General features: G+C 45.3%; 1 protein-coding gene across 6 annotated transcripts in view; it reads right to left on the reverse strand.

The window, feature by feature from the left end:
* Nucleotides 1-20918, reverse strand: part of PIP5K1B (phosphatidylinositol-4-phosphate 5-kinase type 1 beta) — a 290962-nt gene that overhangs the window by 119539 nt on the left and 150505 nt on the right. For all 6 annotated transcript variants that reach the window (XM_032306741.1, XM_032306742.1, XM_032306743.1 and 3 more), the window contains one exon: nt 11768-11898. In XM_032306741.1, the coding sequence (XP_032162632.1) occupies nt 11768-11898 (131 nt within the window). The remainder of the gene's footprint in view (nt 1-11767; nt 11899-20918) is intronic.

Below are 20918 nucleotides of genomic sequence, written 5' to 3' on the forward strand. Positions count from 1 at the left end.
AATAAAGACAGACAAACTAAGCGTCAGGCTCTTTACTATAGAGAACACACAGACGGTTACCAGGGGAGAGGTGGTGGGGGAGATGGGGACAAAAAGTACCCTTGGAATCATGAGCATTGAGTGATGTACAGAATTACTGAATTGCTATATGGCACACTTGAAACCAATATAACACTGTATGTTGATTACACCAGAAATTAAAATGAATTAATTTTTAAAATCACCATAATAAAAAAAATCACGCTTAAGAGCTATTTAGGAGAGTATCTGTTTGACGTAGCCACTTAAGTCAGATCATCCTCCTGCAGGGTCACGGATGCCTGCTTCTTCTGGGGACTCCAAGAGCCAGCAGTTGGCTTGTGTTGTCAGGGACCAACCGCAGACAATGTGTCTTATTTTCAGAGGTGAGGCTTGCCCTTTAGGGCACAGGACCCAGGACTGCCTAGGACAGGAGCAGCCCCTCTGTGCCAGCTCGATGTGGAATGGCCCCAGCTCACCGGCTCACCTGAACAGTCCCCATTGCCCTAGGCCAGTTCAGTGAACACTCCCAATTCATGCGTGTTCCCCGGGCATTACATGTGAACATTTCCTCATTCTTGAGATTCATAAGGGGACACATAACTCAGGTCCTCTGGGATTGTCAAGAGGAATAGTTCTGGAACTCACGCGACATCAAGTCATTTGAATGTGCGGGCTATGCAGAAATAAGGGGTAAAATCAGAGCCTCAGAGTGGCCTCTGACATCCTTCCCTACCCTTGCAAGCTGCTAGCAAAGGCAAGCATGATGCCTTGGGTACTGAAGGGGTGGGGGGCGGTTTCGGTGGGCCAAGAGCGTTGCTGACTTCTTATTTCTTCCACTCTCTTCTCCCCTTTCTACCTCACTCAGCCACAGTCTAGTTCCATTAGAGCTCATTGCATTACCGTCAACGTCCAGAGAATAAAACCCCAAAAGTCTTACTTCTTTGGAGTTTTTCTTTCTCTTTTTATTTAAGAAAAGAGATTTTTAAAAACATTTGTTAATTTGAGAGAGAGAGAGAGAGAGCATGGCGGGGGAGGGAGAGGCAGAGGGAGAGAGAGAATCTCAAGCAGACTCCCCACTAAGTGCAGAGCCTGACATGGGGCTCAATCGCCTGACCCTGGGGTCATGACCAGAGTCAAAACCAAGAGTCAGACACTTAACCAAATGCACCATCCATGTGCCCCTGGAGTTTTTCTTTTTCTTTCCTTTTTTTTTTTAAGATTTTATTTATTTATCTGAGGGAGAGAGAGCGTGAGAGAGAGAGAGAGAGAAAACATGATGGGGGAGGGGCAGAGGGAGGAGCAGACTCCTCGCTGGGCAGGGAGCCCGATGCAGGACTCCCTCCTGGGACTCCGGGATCATGACCTGAGCAGAAGGCAGAGGCTTAACTGACTAAACCACCCAGGTGACCCTGGAGTTTTTCTTTAAACGGCTTATTCTTATGCAGTTGGAGACCCAAGATTCTATCCCTGAGGAGAGAATATTTATTATTACTTTTATTTGTGGTTATTCTGAGCTTCTTGGGCTGCTCACCTCTCCCTAAAACCACCATCCACTGCAAGTTTCCCTTGGATTCGCAATCTCCCTGATGACTGTGGTTCATGCAGTCGCGCTTTAAAAAGGATAGTGTGGGCTCACCCTGGAGAGCAGACGGCACGTGCCCCGCCCCCCACATACACACAGAGCACCTCTGGGATGAGAAAGGGAACATTTACTTCTGTAGGTATCCACTCCAACAGCTGGTGGAAAAATCTGCCAAATCAGTAAAAATAAAAAAAAAAATCTAGCTTGTTTTGGACCACCAAAGGATACAGAGATTGGGTCAACAGTGACAGTCAACTGTGAGGCAGCTTGCCTGTAGGGGACAGCTAACAACTTATATTTGCATACACAGAGAACACGGAAAGGCGGAGGACATTATACTCAACACGGGCATCACACACATAATAACTTCTTCATGGCATCATTAACATATATTAACTAATAATTATTTGCTGACATTACACCATCTTGAACCGCTGTTTGCACGGATGGAGGGGAACATTCCCGAGCAGTAGGTCATAAGATAGCACCACTCTTCGTTTGCTCCTTTCCTAGTAGTTTTCATCTTATGAGTTTCACTTCCCTTTGATTAATAGAAGACCAGTTTGTATTCTCTTAAATTAGACTGAATAGCCAGGCAGTGGTGGTGATGCTCTAATCCAGGGAGGTCTGGGTCTAACTCCTGTCTCTGCCACGTACAAGCTGTGCTCCCTGAACACACACGGAGCCTCCGGAAAGGCAATGCCAGCGTGATCAGGAACGTGAGCGGCTGTGCGCCCAGCATGTGGGGACACTGAACACGTCTGGATGATTGAGGCTGTGTGATGACGGCAAACAACCCAGACCTGAACGCTTCACACGAAGAATGAGTTGACAGGGGAGTTTAAAAAAAAAAAAAAGGCAATCAAAGAAATGACAAAATGGGAAATATCCACAACTAGTCCCGCAGACAAAGGGCTGATCTCCCAATATAATGAGCTCCTATAAACAGCAAACTCAAAGACCAGAAAGTTAATTAAAAAAAAAAAAGCCAAAGACATGACCAGGTACTTCACAGAAATGGAGGTATAAATAAGCAAAACATATACAAAGATGTTCAAACTTTATAACAAAATAATAAAATAATATATATTTATACATTTACAATATAATAATAAAATATATGCAATATATTTATAATATATAAATAGCTATATATTAATATAAATATACAATGTATATGTTTTATATGTAATTTATAATATTATAATATATAAATAATATATAATATATAAATTCATAATAAATATATAAATTTATAATATATAAATTCATAATAAATATATAAATTTATAATATATAAATTCATAATAAATATATAAATTATAATATATAAAATAAATAATATATAAATATATATTATATATTATATTATATATCATATTTAACATAATATAAATATATTTTATATATATTATATAATATATATAATATATAAATTCATAATATAATAAAATAATTTTATTTCTATAAATATATATGATTGGTGTGTATATATTAAATTTATAATCAAATACTTATATATTTATAATAAAATAAATGAAAATTAAGTGTCACTAAGGCTATAATACATAGGAGAGGGGCAAAATCCAAAATTTCGATAAAGTTAAAAAAAACTGGCACCCTGAAACATGGGTGGAGAGTAAGCTGCTAATTTTTTTTTAAATGGGGGCCATTTTCACAACTTCTATCAAAATCGCGAACATATAGAACTGTATGACCCAGCAAATGCACGCCTGTAATTTTTCCCACATGCACACCAGCGTAGGTAGAAAACCACACACGTCCATGGTTATTCATTCCAGCCTGGTTCGTAAGGACAGACGGTTGGAAGCCAACTAGCTTCGTCTCTCTCTGAAGACGTAGGTCAGATTGATGCCGTTCAGCCACACCCTGGACTACTACGCAGCTATTTAATTTGAGATTTATTACACAGTGACAGGGAAGAGCTTTAGGATAAATTCAGTGAAAGCAGCAGCAGGCCGAATACTGTGTGTGGCATCCACCATTTATATACAAAAAGAAAAAAAAAAATGTGGGCGATGCATGGATGTGCCTAAAAAGTCCTTCAGGGACTAGCAGACCCCTAGCCACAGCGATCGCCGGAGTGGGACACTGGGTTAAAAGGCCTGAGGACGAAATGAAAGGGACTTTTCACAGTGCTCCTTTGAAAAGCAGTGTGAGGATAAACCCTTCCCTAAAACAAAGAATCAGGATTCCTAAAGAGAGCGTGGGGTCTGCCTTCACTCGAAGAGCTGAGGGTCGACACGTGGGAAACCCAGCGGCATGAACATGAGTCCAGTGGTCAGGGACGAGTCCCACCTCCCGCTGGCTGTCCTCGCCAGAGCCGGGGGTGGGGGGTGTCCATATAGAGACCGTGCCCAGCATCTACACTCACTCAGCAAAAATGACCTCTTCACAGTTTAAGATTTATATTATGTTCCTTCAGGGCATTTCGGGGAAAAAAAAAGTTTTCCCGCCTTGACATAAAATCGAGGTTGTGGAAATTCCAGCTGTGAGGTTTTGAGCTGTGGTTCTAGATGTTCGGATCCCATGAGCTGATCAAATCTCAGCAATAAAAATTTGGAGGCTGATGTGGGATTTCCAACTTTACTCCATGAACCGAAACAATGAAGCCAAATCAAAGTACTAAACTTGTCAAATTAAAAAAGAAAGGGTACGTTAACTCCACGGAAGGAAGGGAAAACTGTGGATAAAGAGCGTACTTTAGGGCGCCTGGTGGCTTAGTGGGTTGAGCCTCTGCCTTTGGCTCAGGTCACGATCTCAGGGTCCTGGGATCAAGCCCCGCATCAGGCTCTCTGCTCAGCAGGAAGCCTGCTTCCCCCTCTCTGCCTGCCTCTCTGCCTACTTGTGATCTCTCTCTCTGTGTCAAATAAATAAATAAAAATCTTAAAAAAAAAAAAGAGCATACTTTATCTTGTCCTTTTCTCCTTTGTTTCAACCAAAAAAAACAGCTTGATCATGGACCAGTCTCGGGCCCAGAAGGGGTGAAACCTCTTCTGAGGACAGTTCCACAATTAAGGCCAAAGCCACTGCTCCTCTTAAATTTAAAACTATTTGTTTCTTAATGATGATGGATGCTTAGAATTACACACTGCTGAGGCTTGCAGGAAGCGTTAGCCATCACCTGGCATTTCCCTCTTAGCAGATAAAAAAGTCCAAGTCCAGGGAGGGGAGGTAATGGCCTAAGCTGGTCAGGAACAAACCAGATCAGGAGATGAGATTCACACCACACAGTGGAAAAGTCCGAAGTGAACAGGTATGCCTCAACTTGAACTTGACGTTCCTAGGCTCGTCTCCCTTTCCAGGATTCGGTTATAAGCACTGGGGAACCCCTGCCGGCATACCCCAGTTCTTCTCCAGGAGGACTTCCCCCTGCAGGGTCAGGTGGGCAGAGCTGTACTTACAGAAGCTGGATCGGCCTCGAGAACGTTCTCATTCTCATTTGTGTGCACCGTGAACACCTTCGCTTTGTGGTTTCACAGCCTGATCACCCAGTGCTACTTTTGGGGGCACCAGGAGGAGAGATCTGGTGTGAAGCAGGAGGGAGAGATTATTTCAGCAACTCTAGGGCACCTAAGGGGTCCAGTCTGGAAGCTAAGAGCCAGAGCTTTGATATTTTCCCGCATTTTCTATTTGGTGGATTCATGACTGCAAACTAGAACTGTCAGTAGTGGGTTTGGGGCCCGTTGGCAAAAGGACCGGGGTCTACATCTCCTGGGTGACAGATATGGTCATGGGATTATTGATGGGGAGAGGTCCCGTGGTCTGCCCTCTGTAAGCTGGAGACGCCAGACAGCTGGTCATGTAGTTCCAGCTCAGACTTGAAGGTCTGAGAACCAGGGCAGCCATGGTGTAAGCCCTGGTCTGAGCCGGAAGGCCCCAGAGCCAGGAGAGCTGAAGTCTGAGGGCAGGAGAAGAGGCCTGCCCCACCCAGGAGGGGAGCGAACTTGCCCTTCCTCTACCTTTGGGTTCCACACAGGCCCTCAACAGACTGGTGAGGTGATCATGGGTCCTGTCCTGATCCAAACACAAATTTCCTCTGGAGAAGTCATCACACACACCCTCAGAAATAATGTTTTCCCAGCCACGAGGCGTCCCCTCGCCCAGCCAAGCCGAAGCATGAAATCCGTCATCTCAGCGAGCATGAGCGCCAGCAGCGGGCCGAGTGACGGGCGCGGAAGGAACTGGAGAGACGAGCGGGGCTGGCGCAGCAGTCCGCTTGGACGCGGGCCTCCGGGGTCCAGGAACCAGTAAATGCTGGCACCGACTCTTCCAACCGGACCTTTGTGAGTCAGGGTCCGGAGAAGCCGACTGGTGTCGTTCATTTCCTCTGCCGATTCAGCCAAGGGGAGTCCCTTAGACTCTGGATATAACCAGTGAAACAGCAATCGGTCCCCTCTCTCATGAACTGGACAGTGCTCTTCAGTGGGAGAACAAAGCAAAACAAAGCCAAGGCCAGAGTCCTTGCTGGTGTCCCCCTCTGGCGAGCACTTCCCGCAGAGAGAGGCCTGTGCTGCCTTGTGCGAGGCCACACCGTCTTTTGCGGCCAGCCAGCTGACGACAGCCAGTCCTTAAAAATCAGTAGCTGAGGGCGCCTGGGTGGCTCAGTGGGTTAAGCCGCTGCCTTCGGCTCAGGTCATGATCTCAGGGTCCTGGGATCGAGCCCCGCATCGGGCTCTCTGCTCAGCAGGGGGCCTGCTTCCCTTCCTCTCTCTCTGCCTGCCTCTCTGCCTACTGTGATCTCTCTCTGTCAAATAAATAAATAAAATCTTAAAAAAAAAATCAGTAGCTGAACCATGAGAAACTATGGACTCTGCAAAACAATCTGAGGGTTTCGAAGGGGTGGGGGGTGGCAGTTTGGGGGAACCAGGTGGTGGGTATTGGAGAGGGCACGGATTGCATGGAGCACTGGGTGTGGTGCGAAAACAATGAATACTGTTACGCTGAAAATAAATTAAAAAAAAAAAAAACAAAAACAGTAGCTGAGAGCAGCTTCAAGTTCAAAGCCAAATAATGCATGGGGGGGGGGGCTCTCATTTCCAGGAACATGTGATATCACTGGCTATTTAAATGCTAAAGCTCCCGACCAGTGGGTCCCGTCCAAGGAAACTGTGTTTGCAAAACGATTTCAATGAAGTTAAAATGTTACGTAATATTCAGTACCTGCAAGAAACCTTTTATTTTGAACGAAAGGAGGGGTATGTACCCCCTGTTAAGAGGAAATCCTTTTTCTCCCTATCCCCACTACATAAATGCTGAACAAATATTTAAAGAGTTTGACCCGAAGGGACATCACACTATTTGGCTTATCCAGGAAAGGCCACGTTCCCTCTTTAAAGTGGGGAGGACTCCTCTGGGGGCCTGGTGTGTTGTCCACGTGTCCGTAGGATGTGGTACAGAATGCGTGTCCCAGCTGGGGTGGCAGTCTTTTTAGAGGCCCTGGTGCAACCATTCAGACCTCTAGGTTATGGTGAGAAAGGGGTCACAGACAATATGTAAATGAGTGGACAGGGCTGGGTTCCGATTAAACTTTATTAGCAAAAAGGGGCAGGGAGGCAGGTTTGTCCCGTGGGCTGTAGTACGCTGACCCATGGGGTAACGGATGGGTTCTTGGATGAGTTTATGTCAACATTACTTGAATCACAGGGACAGCTGGCTCATCTATCAAAACTGTACCATCCAGCCCTGAAATCCGATGACGTTCCTACGAACTGCTGACCAGTATGTTTGCTTGCCATCTAGAAAACTGTCTCACCCTCATAGTAGCCCTGGCTAACTCTCCAACCAGTGAGCCTATCATACCTCTGGCCATTCACATAAATCCCCAAGAGTCAGACATCAAACCTACGAGCCATCTGCGCTCTGTGACGGTCCCGACAGCAAACCGAACTCCATTTTGTAAGCGAAGAGATTAGGATGCGGGACACTTTTACACATGCTTCAGGGAGATGATTATTCTAGAATATGGAAAGGTATATAACCTTCTACTGCCTGCTTCCAAGCTACATTTTCCCTCACAGGGAAGGCTGTGGTGGGGCCTCCTGGAGGGGAGAAGAGGGAAGGACTCATGCTCCTTGTCAAGGGGCTGGAGAGACAGCTTTAGGCTGGTAATTCTGAGGCAAAAGCTGGATCCTTTTTCGGATTCAAAACAGCAGAAATCCTGCAACTGTGCTTTATTTACTGCCACAGTGTGAAGAAAACCCCAAATTCAGGAGCCAGCCATCTCCGAATCCGGATCCTGCCTTCGCCATTCATCGGCTGCACAGCCTTGGGTCAAGGTATTTATGGTCTGAGTGAGGGCCGTACCTACTTCCTACGTAAAGCGTTTTTTTTTTTTTTTTCTTTTGGTAAATGTGAAAAAAACCAGTAATTTAATACTATATGTTACATAAATATTATATCAAAACTATGGGTGGTTCATAGCTGGTCCTCATAAATTTTGCCTTTTTCCACCCCAGGTTCATGGTCACAAGGCAGAACATCACAGAACATCCTCTTGCTTCCTCATCTCATCTACACATGGAAATGGATCCACAACTTTGAGTTTCTGAGTGCAGCAGGGAGTCTGGAGTCAAAAGATGAAGATCCGGTGACCACCCTCCTACTCACCTACTTTGATTCTGGAAGATCACGGAACCAGATCATTGAAAGGGATTTTTTTTTTTTTTTAAGATTTTATTTATTTGACAGAGATCACAAGTAGGCAGAGAGGCAGGCAGAGAGAGGAGGAAGCAGGCTCCCTGCTGAGCAGAGAGCCCGATGTGGAACTCGATCCCAGGACCCTGAGACCATGACACGAGCCGAAGGCAGCGGCTTAACCCACTGAGCCACCCAGGTGCCCAAGGGATTTTATATCATCCCTCGAATCTCAAGTCCAGATCTTCTCCATCTACAAAGCGAAATCATCTGGAGGACAAATGCATAATGTCTAAAAATAACGCCAAGCCCCCTTTTAAAATAACTAAATAACTAAATAAATAAATATCACTGTTTGCTCTGTTGCTAAGGGAAACAGATCCTGCAGCTTCATGAGTAGTGAATTAGAACATCTCACGGCGCCCTAAGCAATTAGTTTCCTCTATGACCCAGATAGATTCCTTGCATTTCAGAGTCATCAGACACTTTAGAATGCTCAGCTGCTCTTAACTGGGGACAGTCCTGCCCAGCACCCTCCCCCGCACCAACTCTTGTCTCCAGGCAGGTGGAGAGAACTATGGGCAGGCAGGGAGGGAACTTTTTCTGGCAACTTTATTGAGGCATCACAGAGATACGATAAAGTACAGTCTGTTAATTTTCACAGGCGTCAATATCCATGAAGCCATTGCCAGGGTCAAGGTAGTGGATTTGCTCATCACTTTGTGGGGGCATTTTGATTGCGAGAGTAACAAGGGGCTATGGCTGGCACGGCCGGGGGGTGGGAAGGATCCTGAAATGATATACTTTAAAAGTGACAGTGGGTTCTTCTAAAGAGGGTCAACCAGCTGTGACATGGTTGCCAGGCAAGGTTTGGTGCTGCTATCTCGGCACAGAGAGTGAAGGTCAAAGGCACAAATTCTAGGGGCGCCTGGATGGCCCTGTCAGTTAAGCACCTGCCTTCAGCTTGTGTCATGATCTTGGGGTCCTGGGATCGAGCCCCATGTCGGGCTCCCTGCTCCGTGGGAAGTCTGCTTCTCTCTCTCCCTCGGCCGCTCCCCTGCTTGTGCTCTCCTTCAAATAAATAAATAAAATCTTAAAAAAAAAAAAAAGACAAAAATTCTAGGTATGGACAATGTTGGCTTTCCTACTCCTGGAGAAAAAGGTGAAAAACAACCTCATCTGTCTTCATCAGAAAATGCAGTATGCTTATAATAAATCATCCACGAATAAAAGAATTCATGGCCCCGATAAAGTGCCTTTCATGCTTATGAGGACCTATGTATGTGTTCCTTATCGGAAAGTATCTCCTAGAGTGTCCTCTATCATTTAGTTACTAAATAGATGTGATTTTGAAATTTTAGGTATTAGTTTAAAAATCATTTGGAGTTTTACTAGTTGCAAAAATCACGTAATAACTCCAAGAACGAAATCTGGGAGCTACTGGAAAGGTTATCACTGTAACACGGGAAGTACGGTGTTAGCTCAGTGGTTCTCAGTTCTGCGTGTAGAACCTTCTGGAAGGATTTTCTTGGTCCTACCCCCAAAGTTCCTGATTCAGCTGATCTGGGGTGGAGCCCAATAATACACATTTCTAACAAGTTCAGGTGAGCCTAAGCTGCAGGTCTGGGGACCACCTGCTCGAGCCATGTTTTCCCCGGGGCCCTTCCACAGTTGCCTCTGTGGATCGGACACCATGGGGGATGAAGCACTTTCCCTTCTTCCTCCACCCATCTGCAGCTGTAACTGCTCTCTGCACCCTGAGCTCACTGCCAGCCCCCCTCCCACAGAAGACCTCCGTTTCTCTTGTTCTTCGTAGCCAATGTAAAAAACCTCTGGTTGAAATGTCTGGGTAGAGGCCGGAACAGCTCACAAGCACTTTTATAGCAATTATTAACCACAGATCATACCAAAAGATTCAGATAAACTCATGACATTCTGACTTTCTAGAGAAAAAATGTAGTTAATGCATACTTTCTGGGAATGCTAAACAGACTGTTATAAACAAACACACAGGGGCGCCTGGGTGGCTCAGTCGGTGAAGCAACTGCCGTTGGCTCAGGTCAAGATCCCATGGTCCTGGGATCGAGTCCTGCACCGGGCTCCCTGCTCGGGAGTCTGCTTCTCCCTCTGCTGCTGCCCCTCCCCCTGTTCGTGCTCTCTCTCTCACTCTCCCGCTCAAATAAATCAATACAATCTTGTAAAAAAATAATAAAAAATAATAAAAACCACACAGGACAATTTCCAACTCCAGAAAGATCAACAGTGTCGTGAGTAAACAGGCCTCTATTTCAGGCCTTGGGTTGTCCATCTTCTGTCTGGAAATTAGTTCCGGGGGCTGCTAAGGACCCAAGGGAAATGAACTTCAAAAGTTCTGATAGTTCTGTATTTCAGCCCAGAGCATTTAAACCAAAACTAGGCTGTTTCAGTTCATCACCTACTGGTTTGATTTCCAGACAGCTGACACCTGGACATACACACAAGTATCATTTCCCTGAAGACTTTTAAAAATATAACATAATGTAGACCCTGAGGGCCCGAGGGTCGTCCCCAGCCATTCTCACCCAAGCCCAGTAATAAGTGATAACGAAAGCAGACTTATTTGAGAGAGAAATACTTATTTTAAAGTAAAAACGTGCCTTACAAGTCAAACCTCCTTGCCCCAAAGACAAAATAAATGCCTTAAGCTCCCAAATCAAGTATCTGCATTTTTACTGGCTAGACTGTTCTCTTTGAAAAATCCTGTCAGCAGCGGTGACCTTTCCAATTCAATCATGATTACCTGTCTTCCTCTACTGAGCCGGTGCCAGGCTTTAAAACTTTATTTTGGTAAAGGCTACGCAACATAGGGCTACCATTTAAGCCGTGGGTAAGCGTACAGCTCTGTGGGATGCAGGCATTCATGCCGCGTTCAGCCACCACTACCATCTGCCTCACATTTATTTACTGTGTTGATCTCCCCACCCCCAAACACAATAAAACTGGAGGCAACACGCGTGGTTAACTGGGTGTTTTCCAAATATGGTGTCAAAATGGCAGAAGTCTCCAAAGTTCTCCGGAGGGAAACTAAGTCAAAGTCATCACAAGGGAAGAGCTAATGACTGAGCTCAGATATGAGGCCCAACTGTGGGCCCCCAGCCTGTCTTTGAAACTGGGGGGAGCAACCACCTGGCACCAGCTGCTGCTTCCATGACGCCCTCTTTGTCTGAACCCATGCAGACACTGCTCCCTGCACCGCACTCTTTCCTGCTGAATCTCAAAGTCTGTCTTCACACCATTTTCCAGGCATTACCGTGACTAATTACAAGTGGCCCATAGGACAGAACCTACCGCCCAGCTCCACGTAAAAAAAAATGCAAGCCACCTGAGGCCAAAAAAAGTAGCCACGACCGGCACTGCTTCTGGGTCCACTAAAGGTCCAGCGTGGACACATATGCATGTGAAGGTATGAAAGTCTTCAACCAGGAGATGCCGCTCAGCAGGCTCTTTAGCAAGTGGAAATGTTCTTACCTGGGCAGGAAGACGCTTTCCACTACGTAAAAGTCTTGCATGAGGACATCTCTATCGGGCTTGGAAGTGAGATTCCCCACTGTGTATCCTATTCCCAGCTGAATAGCACCTTTGATAGCAGATGATGCAGTCTGCAAAGAAAACAAAGGTCAGGGTTAACCTCCACGGTCGAGGTCTCATTCAGGGTCACAAGCAGCAATACCAGGAGAGTGAGATCAGATGTTCTTTCTTGTCCCTAAGCAACGTGGAAGCTGGGTTTGGAAAGATAGGATGCTTCTTTTGATGCTTAGCCTAATTAATTGCAAACATTAAGGACCCCTTTTTTTTTTAAGATTTTATTTATTTATTTGACAGAGATCACAAGTAGGCAGAGAGGTAGGCAGAGAGAGGAGGGAAGCAGGCTCCCTACTCAGCAGAGAGCCCAACGCGGGGCTCGATCCCAGGACCCTGAGATCTGGGAGCTGAAGGCAGAGGCCCAACCCACTGAGCCACCCAGGCGCCCCAAGAACCCTTCTTGATACCAAATTATTTTTATGGTAATGTTTCCTACAGATATTTCTAAGGTCAGATTACAGTCCTAAATCCCCACCTCCCTTTTAGTAAGAACTTAGACATTTGTTAGGGCACTTTCAATCCATAGCATTATAATTTCTGCCAAAATAGATATGCTACAGTCACATTTTTAAAAAAAAAATCTGAAGTTCTATAACACACCTCTGAGTCAGGAAGAGTATTGTATCTTCATAACAAATGAGAGAACAAAGAGTAGTCTGAGTCTGTGAATGGCTTACTGGTGTTGTCACAGATCCATCAGCAAAACTTCTACACTGATCTGCGATCAAACACGGAGCACTGGAATGCCAGTATTTCCAATGTATCACTTTCCCAGCATCATTCCATAATTAAATTCACATAATATTAAATTGGGGAATATTAAAATGGGGAATACCCTCCATCCAACAGGAGGAAGAAAAATGGCTTGTTTTTCCTTTCCCACATGCTCTTTACTTAAGATCCCAGGGCAGCAGGATGGCAAAAGACTTAGAACTCAAGCCTCTAGTGCAACTAGTGCTTCAAAAACAAAAAGTTTGCTATTTTAATCCTCCCTCTGAGCTCTGCAATGCCTCCAATTGGCATCGGTAACCTTTTGTACCAAGAGCTCTGACTTCTGAAGGCTGAAATGGATTTTCTTCATTTTAACCTCACATAAAAATTCAAAACGCCTTCCTTCCTCTAGCCATCACTCAGAGAAGTATGGCACAAGATACAACATCAGCCCTTTCCAGAGGACCCAACCCTCTGAAGCGTTTTGTTCCAGACCTATCAACAGAGTCATGTGCTTTCAAAGTGCTTGGTCCCTGCCACCGTCCACCCCCCCTTCTCGACTGTTCTCTGGAACTATCTGTATTTTTTTTAAATTTAAATTTATTTTTTCAGTGTTCCAAGATTCATTATTTACGCACCACACCCAGGGCTCCATGCAATACATGGAGTACACCACCATGCAATACATGGCTCCATGCAATTCACCACCAGGATCACCTAGTCCCCACCTCCCTCCTCTCCAAAACCCTCACTTTGTTTCTCAGAGTCCAAGAATACTTCATCTAGCAAGGCTGACATTCAAAATGGAAGGAGAGATGAAGAGCTTCCAAGACCAGCTAGGTTTAAAAGAGTATGTCACCACCAGGCTGGCACTACAAGAAATATTAAGGGGGGCTCTATAAAAGAAGAAAGAACCCAAGAATGACATAGAACAGAAATTTACAGAGACAATCAATAGAAACAAGGACTTCACAGGCAACATGATGTCAATAAAAATGTATCTTTCAATAATCACTCTCAATGTGAATGGCCTAAATGCTCCCATAAAATGGCACAGGTTTGCAGATTGGACAAAACGACAGGACCCGTCCATATGTTGTCTACAAGAGACACATTTGGAACCTAAAGATACATCCAGACTGAAAGCGAAGGGATGGAGAAGCATCCTTCATGCCACAGGCCTCAAAAAAAAGCTGGGGTAGCAATTCTCATATTAGATAAACTAGATTATAACTAAAGACTGTAGTCAGAGATACAGAAGGACACTACATCACTCTTAAAGGGTCTATCCACCAAGAAGATCTAACAATTGTAAATATTTATGTCCCCATATGGGAGCAGCCAATACATAAGCCAAATGTTAATCAAAATAAAGTCATATTGATATGAATACATTAATTATAGGGGATCTTAACATGCCACTCTCAGTAACAGACAGATCATCTAAGCAGAAAATCAATAAAGAAACAAGAGTATTGAATGACACATTGGTCCAGAGGGATCTCACTGATATATACAGAACATTCCACCCTAAAACAACAGAATACTCATTCTTCTCAAGCGTACATAGAACTTTCTCCAGAATAGACCATATCCTGGGTCACAAGTCAGGGCTCAAACGATACCAAAAGACTGAGATTATTCCCTGCATATTCTCAGATCACAATGCTTTGAAACTGGAGCTCAACCACAAGAAAAAGTTTGGAAGGAATTCAAATACTTGGAAGCTATGACCACCAAGCTGTTTGGATCAACCAGGAAATCAAAGAAGAACTTAAACAATTCATAGAGACCAATGAGAATGAAGACACATCAGTCTAAAACCTATGTGATAGGTTCCCCCTAAGGGGGAATTACATAGCCATCCAAGTCTCACTCAAAAAAAAAAAATTTAAAAATCCCAAATACATCAGCTCTTTAAAACATAAAGAACTGCAAAAATCAACAACAAATTAAGCCAACCCCATGCATAAGAAGGTAAATAATCAAGATTAGAGCAGAGACTGATGAGATAGAAACTAGAGATACAGTAGAACACATCAACAAAACTAGAAGCTGATTCTTGGACAGAATCAGTAAGATCGATAAACCATTGGCCAAACTAATCCAAAAGAAAAGAGAGAGAACCCAAATTAATAAAATTATGAATGAAAGGGGAGAAATCACGACTAACACCAAGGAAATAGAAACAATCATCAGAAATTATTACCAACAGTTACATGCCAATAAGTAACCTAGAAGAAATGGATGCATTCCTGGAAACTTCCAAGACGGAAACAGGAAGGAACTGACAACCTGAATAGACCATTATCTAGCAAAGAGATTGAAGGAGTGATCAAATACCTCCCAAAAAACAAGAGCCTGGGACCTGACGGATTCCCTGGGGAATTTTACCAAACTTTCAAAGAAGAAATAATACCTATTCTCTTGAAACCGTTTCAAAAACAGAAACAGGAGGGTAACTTCCAGTCTCTTTCTATGAAGCCAGCATTACCCTGCTTCCCAAACCAGGCAAACACCCCATCAAAAAGGAGAATTTCAGACCAATATCCCTGATGAACACGGATGCCAAGATTCTCAACAAGATCCTAGCTAATAGGATCCAACAGCACATTAAAAAGATTATCCACCAAGATCAGGTAGGATTTATCCCTATGTTTCTACTTAACTCAGTCATCTAGCCCTCCCTGGGCTAGAACACCTGTCCTACAGATGGAGTACCCAATTCTCTGTCCGTTACCCTCCTCCCTGACCCCCAACAAGAGAAGGTGGCCAAAGCAGCAGGAGTCTACATCTGGTATTTTCGAACTTGAGAAAACATGAGAATCTCTGGGATACTTGTTACAACAGACGGAAGGCAAAACCACAGAAACCAAAAAGAGCCCCAGTTGCCAGGGGTTGGGGGAAGGGTTGCCAGGGGTTGGGGAAAGAAACAGAGAGCACAGAGGGTTTTCAGGACAGGGAAAATACTCTGTATGACACTGTAACAATGGCTACATGTCATTATATATGGGTCTAGCCCCACAGAACACCCAGCATCAGAAGTGAACCATAAAGGAAACCATGGACTTTGGGTAACTACGATGCATCAATGCAAGTTCATCAACCATAGCAAATGCCCCACTGTGGTGGGGGATGGTGACAATGGGGAGGCTATGCATGTTGGGGGGGGGTCAGGGAGCACAAAGAAAACCTCTGTACCTTCTCAATGTTTCTGTTCACCTACAACTACTCTAAAACAAATGGTCTTGAAAAAAAAAAAAAGTCAGTGGGCATTGCAAACCAAATCAAAACCTAGAACAGACGGATGGGTTACATTTCCAGGCTCTTCTGATTCTAGAGATCTGGGGTGAAGCTCAAGAATTTGCCCTTGCTCTAAGGAGCACTGGAAAACTCTTCCTCTTATGGCATAAGATTAAATTTTGAGTTACTGAAGGAATAAGATTTTGGGAAAGGGCCCCGTTGATGTCCGTTTATGTTGAATCCCCAAACAGACTTGTGATCCTATTACCTTCCCTTCGGACTCCTTAAAATTCAAGAGCTCAGATGGGAGAAACTAGAAGTTGTAAAATAAGCTAATATTTTTTGGATCAACTCTTTGTGCCACACACTAGATAGACGACCATCACATTCACAAGCTACAGTACCCACCGCATGTACTTACAGTATATTCAACTGAGTGGCAGACACTGTTCAAAGTGCTTTTGGTTACTTGAACTCTTTTATTCTCACAAGGACCCTATAAGCAGGTACTATAACCATCTCTATTTTACTGACTCAGGAAGGTTTAGTAACCTACAGTAGGTCACACAGCTAGAGAAGATGTGAGATTGGGACTCACACCTGGAAGCCACTAACTACACCGTGGCCTAAGACATCAAAATCTCTGAACTCCTATAATCCTTTCAAGGACCCAGAGAAGTACCAACAATCATATCCATCTTCCAGGTGGGGATTTAGGGCACAACAAGGTTAAGTGACTCGCCCCAGTCACATTGCTAGCGGGTGGTGTATCCTCGCTAGGAAGCCCATGTGGCTTCCGCAACTGCCTTTTTTTTTTTTTTTTTTTCCCAAAATGAGCCTAGAATCCAAGTCAGAAGTTCCCTTTCAAGTCTAGCTGTCTGACCTCAGCAAAGGAAGTAGCTCGGTGGGAGCCATTCCTTTTGATAGAATAGGGATAAAACAAGTTTATTTTGCTTCTAGTCCTACACAGCCACGAGGAAGCCGAGGCAAAGCTGTAAACCGCTTGGTAAACCAGTATAAAGGCTGGTTAATGTCACTTGTTAATGAAGTGCTCCCAGGGGACATGAGGCATGGTGACAGGCGGTGTTGGCGTGTTTTCTGACACAGCCACGCTTGGGCAAGTTATGAAACAAAAATGCTAGCTGGAGTGTCTCTGGTTAGCGGATGAATAAAGTGCAATGCTGAGGAAGGACCTTCTGCGTACAGTGCTGGCAGGAGCTCTTTCCCTGCCCAGTCTGAGCCACAGCCCTTCTTCCTTCCTTGGGGACAGCCACCAAGAGACCAGTGAACTAGTAACAGGTGGACGGCTTCACAGACACCCAGCCTCTCCTGTCTTCTCAGTAAGACTTTGCGCACGTTCTAAAAGCACTGGGACGTGACCGTCTTTCCCTTCCAGCTCCAACGGGGACCTCTGACTCCTTCAAAACATACAGTTCTAGATTTCAGAACACAGCGAAATAGGCTATTTTTATTCCAGGACTTTGCATGGGCTAAGTGGCAGCAACACGTTGCCTGGAAACTAGGAAAACCTCTCAAGCATTTCATACTCTGAGAAAGAACCAGAGAACATCACAAAAAAGCAAACCGCCAACATCTAGTTTCATAGCCCCTCTTTCCTAACCCAAACCAGAGCACGGATAAGGGTAATACAAAGAGGAAAAATGAACGTGAGCTGGCGTTTGTGTAATAGGTTCTATTTTCCAAAGCACTATCTCTTAATGATCATGTTTGATCCTCACAGGCAGGATCAAATTGTTATGCGATCAAATACTGTTATGCAGGTAGGGAGGGTTTATTTATAAAGCCCATTTTTTAAAAAAGATTTTATTTATTTGACAGACAGAGATCACAAGCAGGCAGAAAGGCAGGCAGAGAGGGGGAAGCAGCTTCCTGCTGAGCAGAGAGCCTGATGTGGGGCTCGATCCCAGGACCCTGGGATCATGACCTGAGCTGAAGGCAGAGGCTTTAACCCACTGAGCCACCCAGGCGCCCCTAAAGCCCATTTTATATGGGGGCACCTGGCGGCTCAGTGGGCTAAGCATCCGACTCTTGGTTTCGGCTCATTTCACGATCTCAGGGTCCTGAGATCAAGACCCAGGTCGGGCTCCGCACTAGGATGGGAATCTGCTTGTCCCTCTCTCTCTGCTCCTCCCCCACACCTGTCCTGTCGCTCTCTGGAATAAATAAATAAAATCATTAAGAAAAATAAAGCTCGTTTCACAGATGAAGACACGGCAGTTCGGGGAGATTCACTGCACCTAAACGTCTCGGCAGGTGCGTGGAAGAGCCAGGAATGACCCTGTGCCCTCCGAGGCCCCTGGGTCAGCACTCCCCGCACATGGCTGCGTGTGCCTGAGTTTCTCTGCTGGAGACGGATCTGACCGAAGCTGGAAGTGCGGGCACCAGGAGCGCATCACGGTGACAGGAACAGCACAAGTGAACATCTACGGAAACCTACAGCCAGGGGAGTAGCGATTCTAACAACAGTAAGATTTAAAGGAAATGACACTGGCTACAGGATATAGCTTTCTTCAGCACATTGTCTAAGAAACCCGATCACTTAATGGGCCACCTGATGTCACTGGCTTGAAGAGGAAGTATGAAAACATTTCATGTCCGCAGCATTTTTCCCTCCAAGGCATTCTGATGAACTAATTATGGGATTAGAGCCAACAGAGATGAGGCCACAGTGATTTTTATCCAAAGGACAGATCTCATGGTGTCACCACCTTGCCTGAAATCCTTAATGGGGTTCCTGGTGTCCTCACTGCAGGGTTGAGTCCAAATCCTTTAGCTTGACCTGGAAGCAGTCTGACAGCATATTCCTTCCTGACCTCCACGGACCTCCTGCATCCTGATATAAAAAGAGATCCCCACCCCCACCCCCAACACCGACACACACACTCTCTCTCTCTCTCTCTCTCCCCTGACCAAGCTGACCTTCCAGGTCTGTGAACCCCTAACAAACACATAAGACATTTTCTACTTGTGTGCATTTTTCCCAAGGAAGGGGTCCAACACACTCTCTTTTTTTCAGAATGTCTGTTTTTCCAAAACCACACACAGATCTAGAGTCTAATTTTGAATTAGAGATGTTCACAGACAAGGTGCCTTACATTAAGCCATAAACACCCCGTTCCATAACACCCCTTCATCGTGAGAAGAGGCAATTCTTGTCCAACAATTCTTGTCCCCGACCCTAAGTCCAGGGTACCGCCCCACCCCCACCCCAGTGCTGTCTCTGAACCTATACTCAACGACAGAGGCATAAGACTCTTCTTTGTGCCGGTGATATAACTAAGGGAAAAGAAAGACAGATAGCATGACACGGGTCCTGGACTACAGACATGGGGAAGTCTGTGGGTGGGCAACGCAAAGCCTTCTGAGACACAGTGGGGCCACCTCTCACCTCCAGATTATTCAAACCGTCTCTCCAGCCCCTCTTTCTGTCCGTTTCCCACGGCCGCAGCAGCAAAGGGAGTCCAGGGGAGTCTCCCCTCTCCAAAGATCGGTAACTGGATGGTACGCGCCAAGTCCCATTTCCATGTAAGCGGCCCACGTACACGGTCTAGGGATTGGGGTGGAGCCGACTGTGAAGGCCCTGTTACTCTGCAGATCATTCTCCGTTACTTCAAGCCTGACTCTGGCATTTTCTCTGCAGATGCCACAGGCAAAGACAGAAGCTCCCTCAGAACTCCATTCAGTCAGATGCTGTTCCTCCACTTGACAAAGGTCTGAGAATTTTCTGTCCCCAAGCAACGGGACACGGGCAGAGACCCGAAAGGTGAGAACGTCCAGTCCGCAGGCTGGCTGGGGGCCCCGCGCGGGCCAGGTGCTCTCCTACATGTGGGGGACACACGAGTAGCCTGGCCAGAGTCCTGGCCCTCAAGGGACTGAGACTCCCGTGAGGAGGTCCGGGGAACGGATTCAGGGACTCGAAAGCAGACCATCGGCGTACATCGCAGTGGGCCGCAGGGAAGGTGCCAGAACTAGAGGCTGGAAAGACACAGTGGCCCCAGATCTGGGACCTACAGGCCATGCTAAGGGTTTCTCTGTTTTGATAAGGAAACAGCATCCTAATTTGAAAAGGATCATTCCAGCTGCCCAGCAGAGGGAAAGGAGTTGGGGGACTATTATCCTGGCTCACGGAGATGAAAAGATAGACAGACAAGATGAATGGGAGAGGTGTTAGGAGGAGTTAGGACTTCTCAGGAGCCAGAAACCAGGGTGAGCAAAGTACTGCAAAGTCGTGGTGTTTCTCTGCGGAGAGGACAGAGGTTGCTCGGCTGATGTGAGGAGGCTGAGATGGAACATTTTTCTTGGGGAAGGTCAAGGCTTCCATCCGGGATGCCAACAAGACTCCAGTCAGAGATGTTAAGATACAAGTCCGGAGCTTAGAATAGAGGTTTGGGCTGAAAATTGGAATCTGAGTGTTTCTGGCATATAAAGGTTATTGAAAACCAAGGACGCAGATGAGTTCTAGAAGGATCCTGAGCCTGGTGAAACATTTAGGGACTAGACAGGAAGCAGAACCTTTGGTGGTGACGTAGGAGTGACTACAGAAGTGGGAAGAAAATCAGGAAAACATGGCGTTAGAGAAACCGAGAAAAGAGAATTTGAAGGAGTGACAAAAATCCCAACCAAGTGGCTGACAGGAATGTTACAACTTGCTGGGACATCAAAAACTGTGGGTTAAAGTCTCTGTTCTTTTGTCTCTCGTATCACTGATTCCTAAGTAAGTCCAAGTCCGGATCTTGAACGCTTGACACAATTAATCGATAAACTCCAGTCATCCTCTAAACCATATTTTTAAAAGGTGCTTTTAACTTTGAAAAATAAAATGTTAGTTTAAAAAGGCAGGGTGCAAAATACGTAGAATGAAATTTGACAATGACTGCATATGCGTCCCCAGAGGAAAACAGGACAGGAAGGAAATATATCGAACAGTATGATTATTTCTGGGTGGTGGAATGCTAGGTGATTTGTACTTTCAAGCCTTATTCTTCTTGAATTTTCTAAGTTTTCTGTTACATGTAGGAAAAGAAATGTCCTTCAATCAAGATACTGTTACTATGTTTATAAA

Source organism: Mustela erminea, chromosome 12 (assembly GCF_009829155.1).
Source record: "Mustela erminea isolate mMusErm1 chromosome 12, mMusErm1.Pri, whole genome shotgun sequence".
NCBI lineage: Eukaryota > Metazoa > Chordata > Mammalia > Carnivora > Mustelidae > Mustela > Mustela erminea.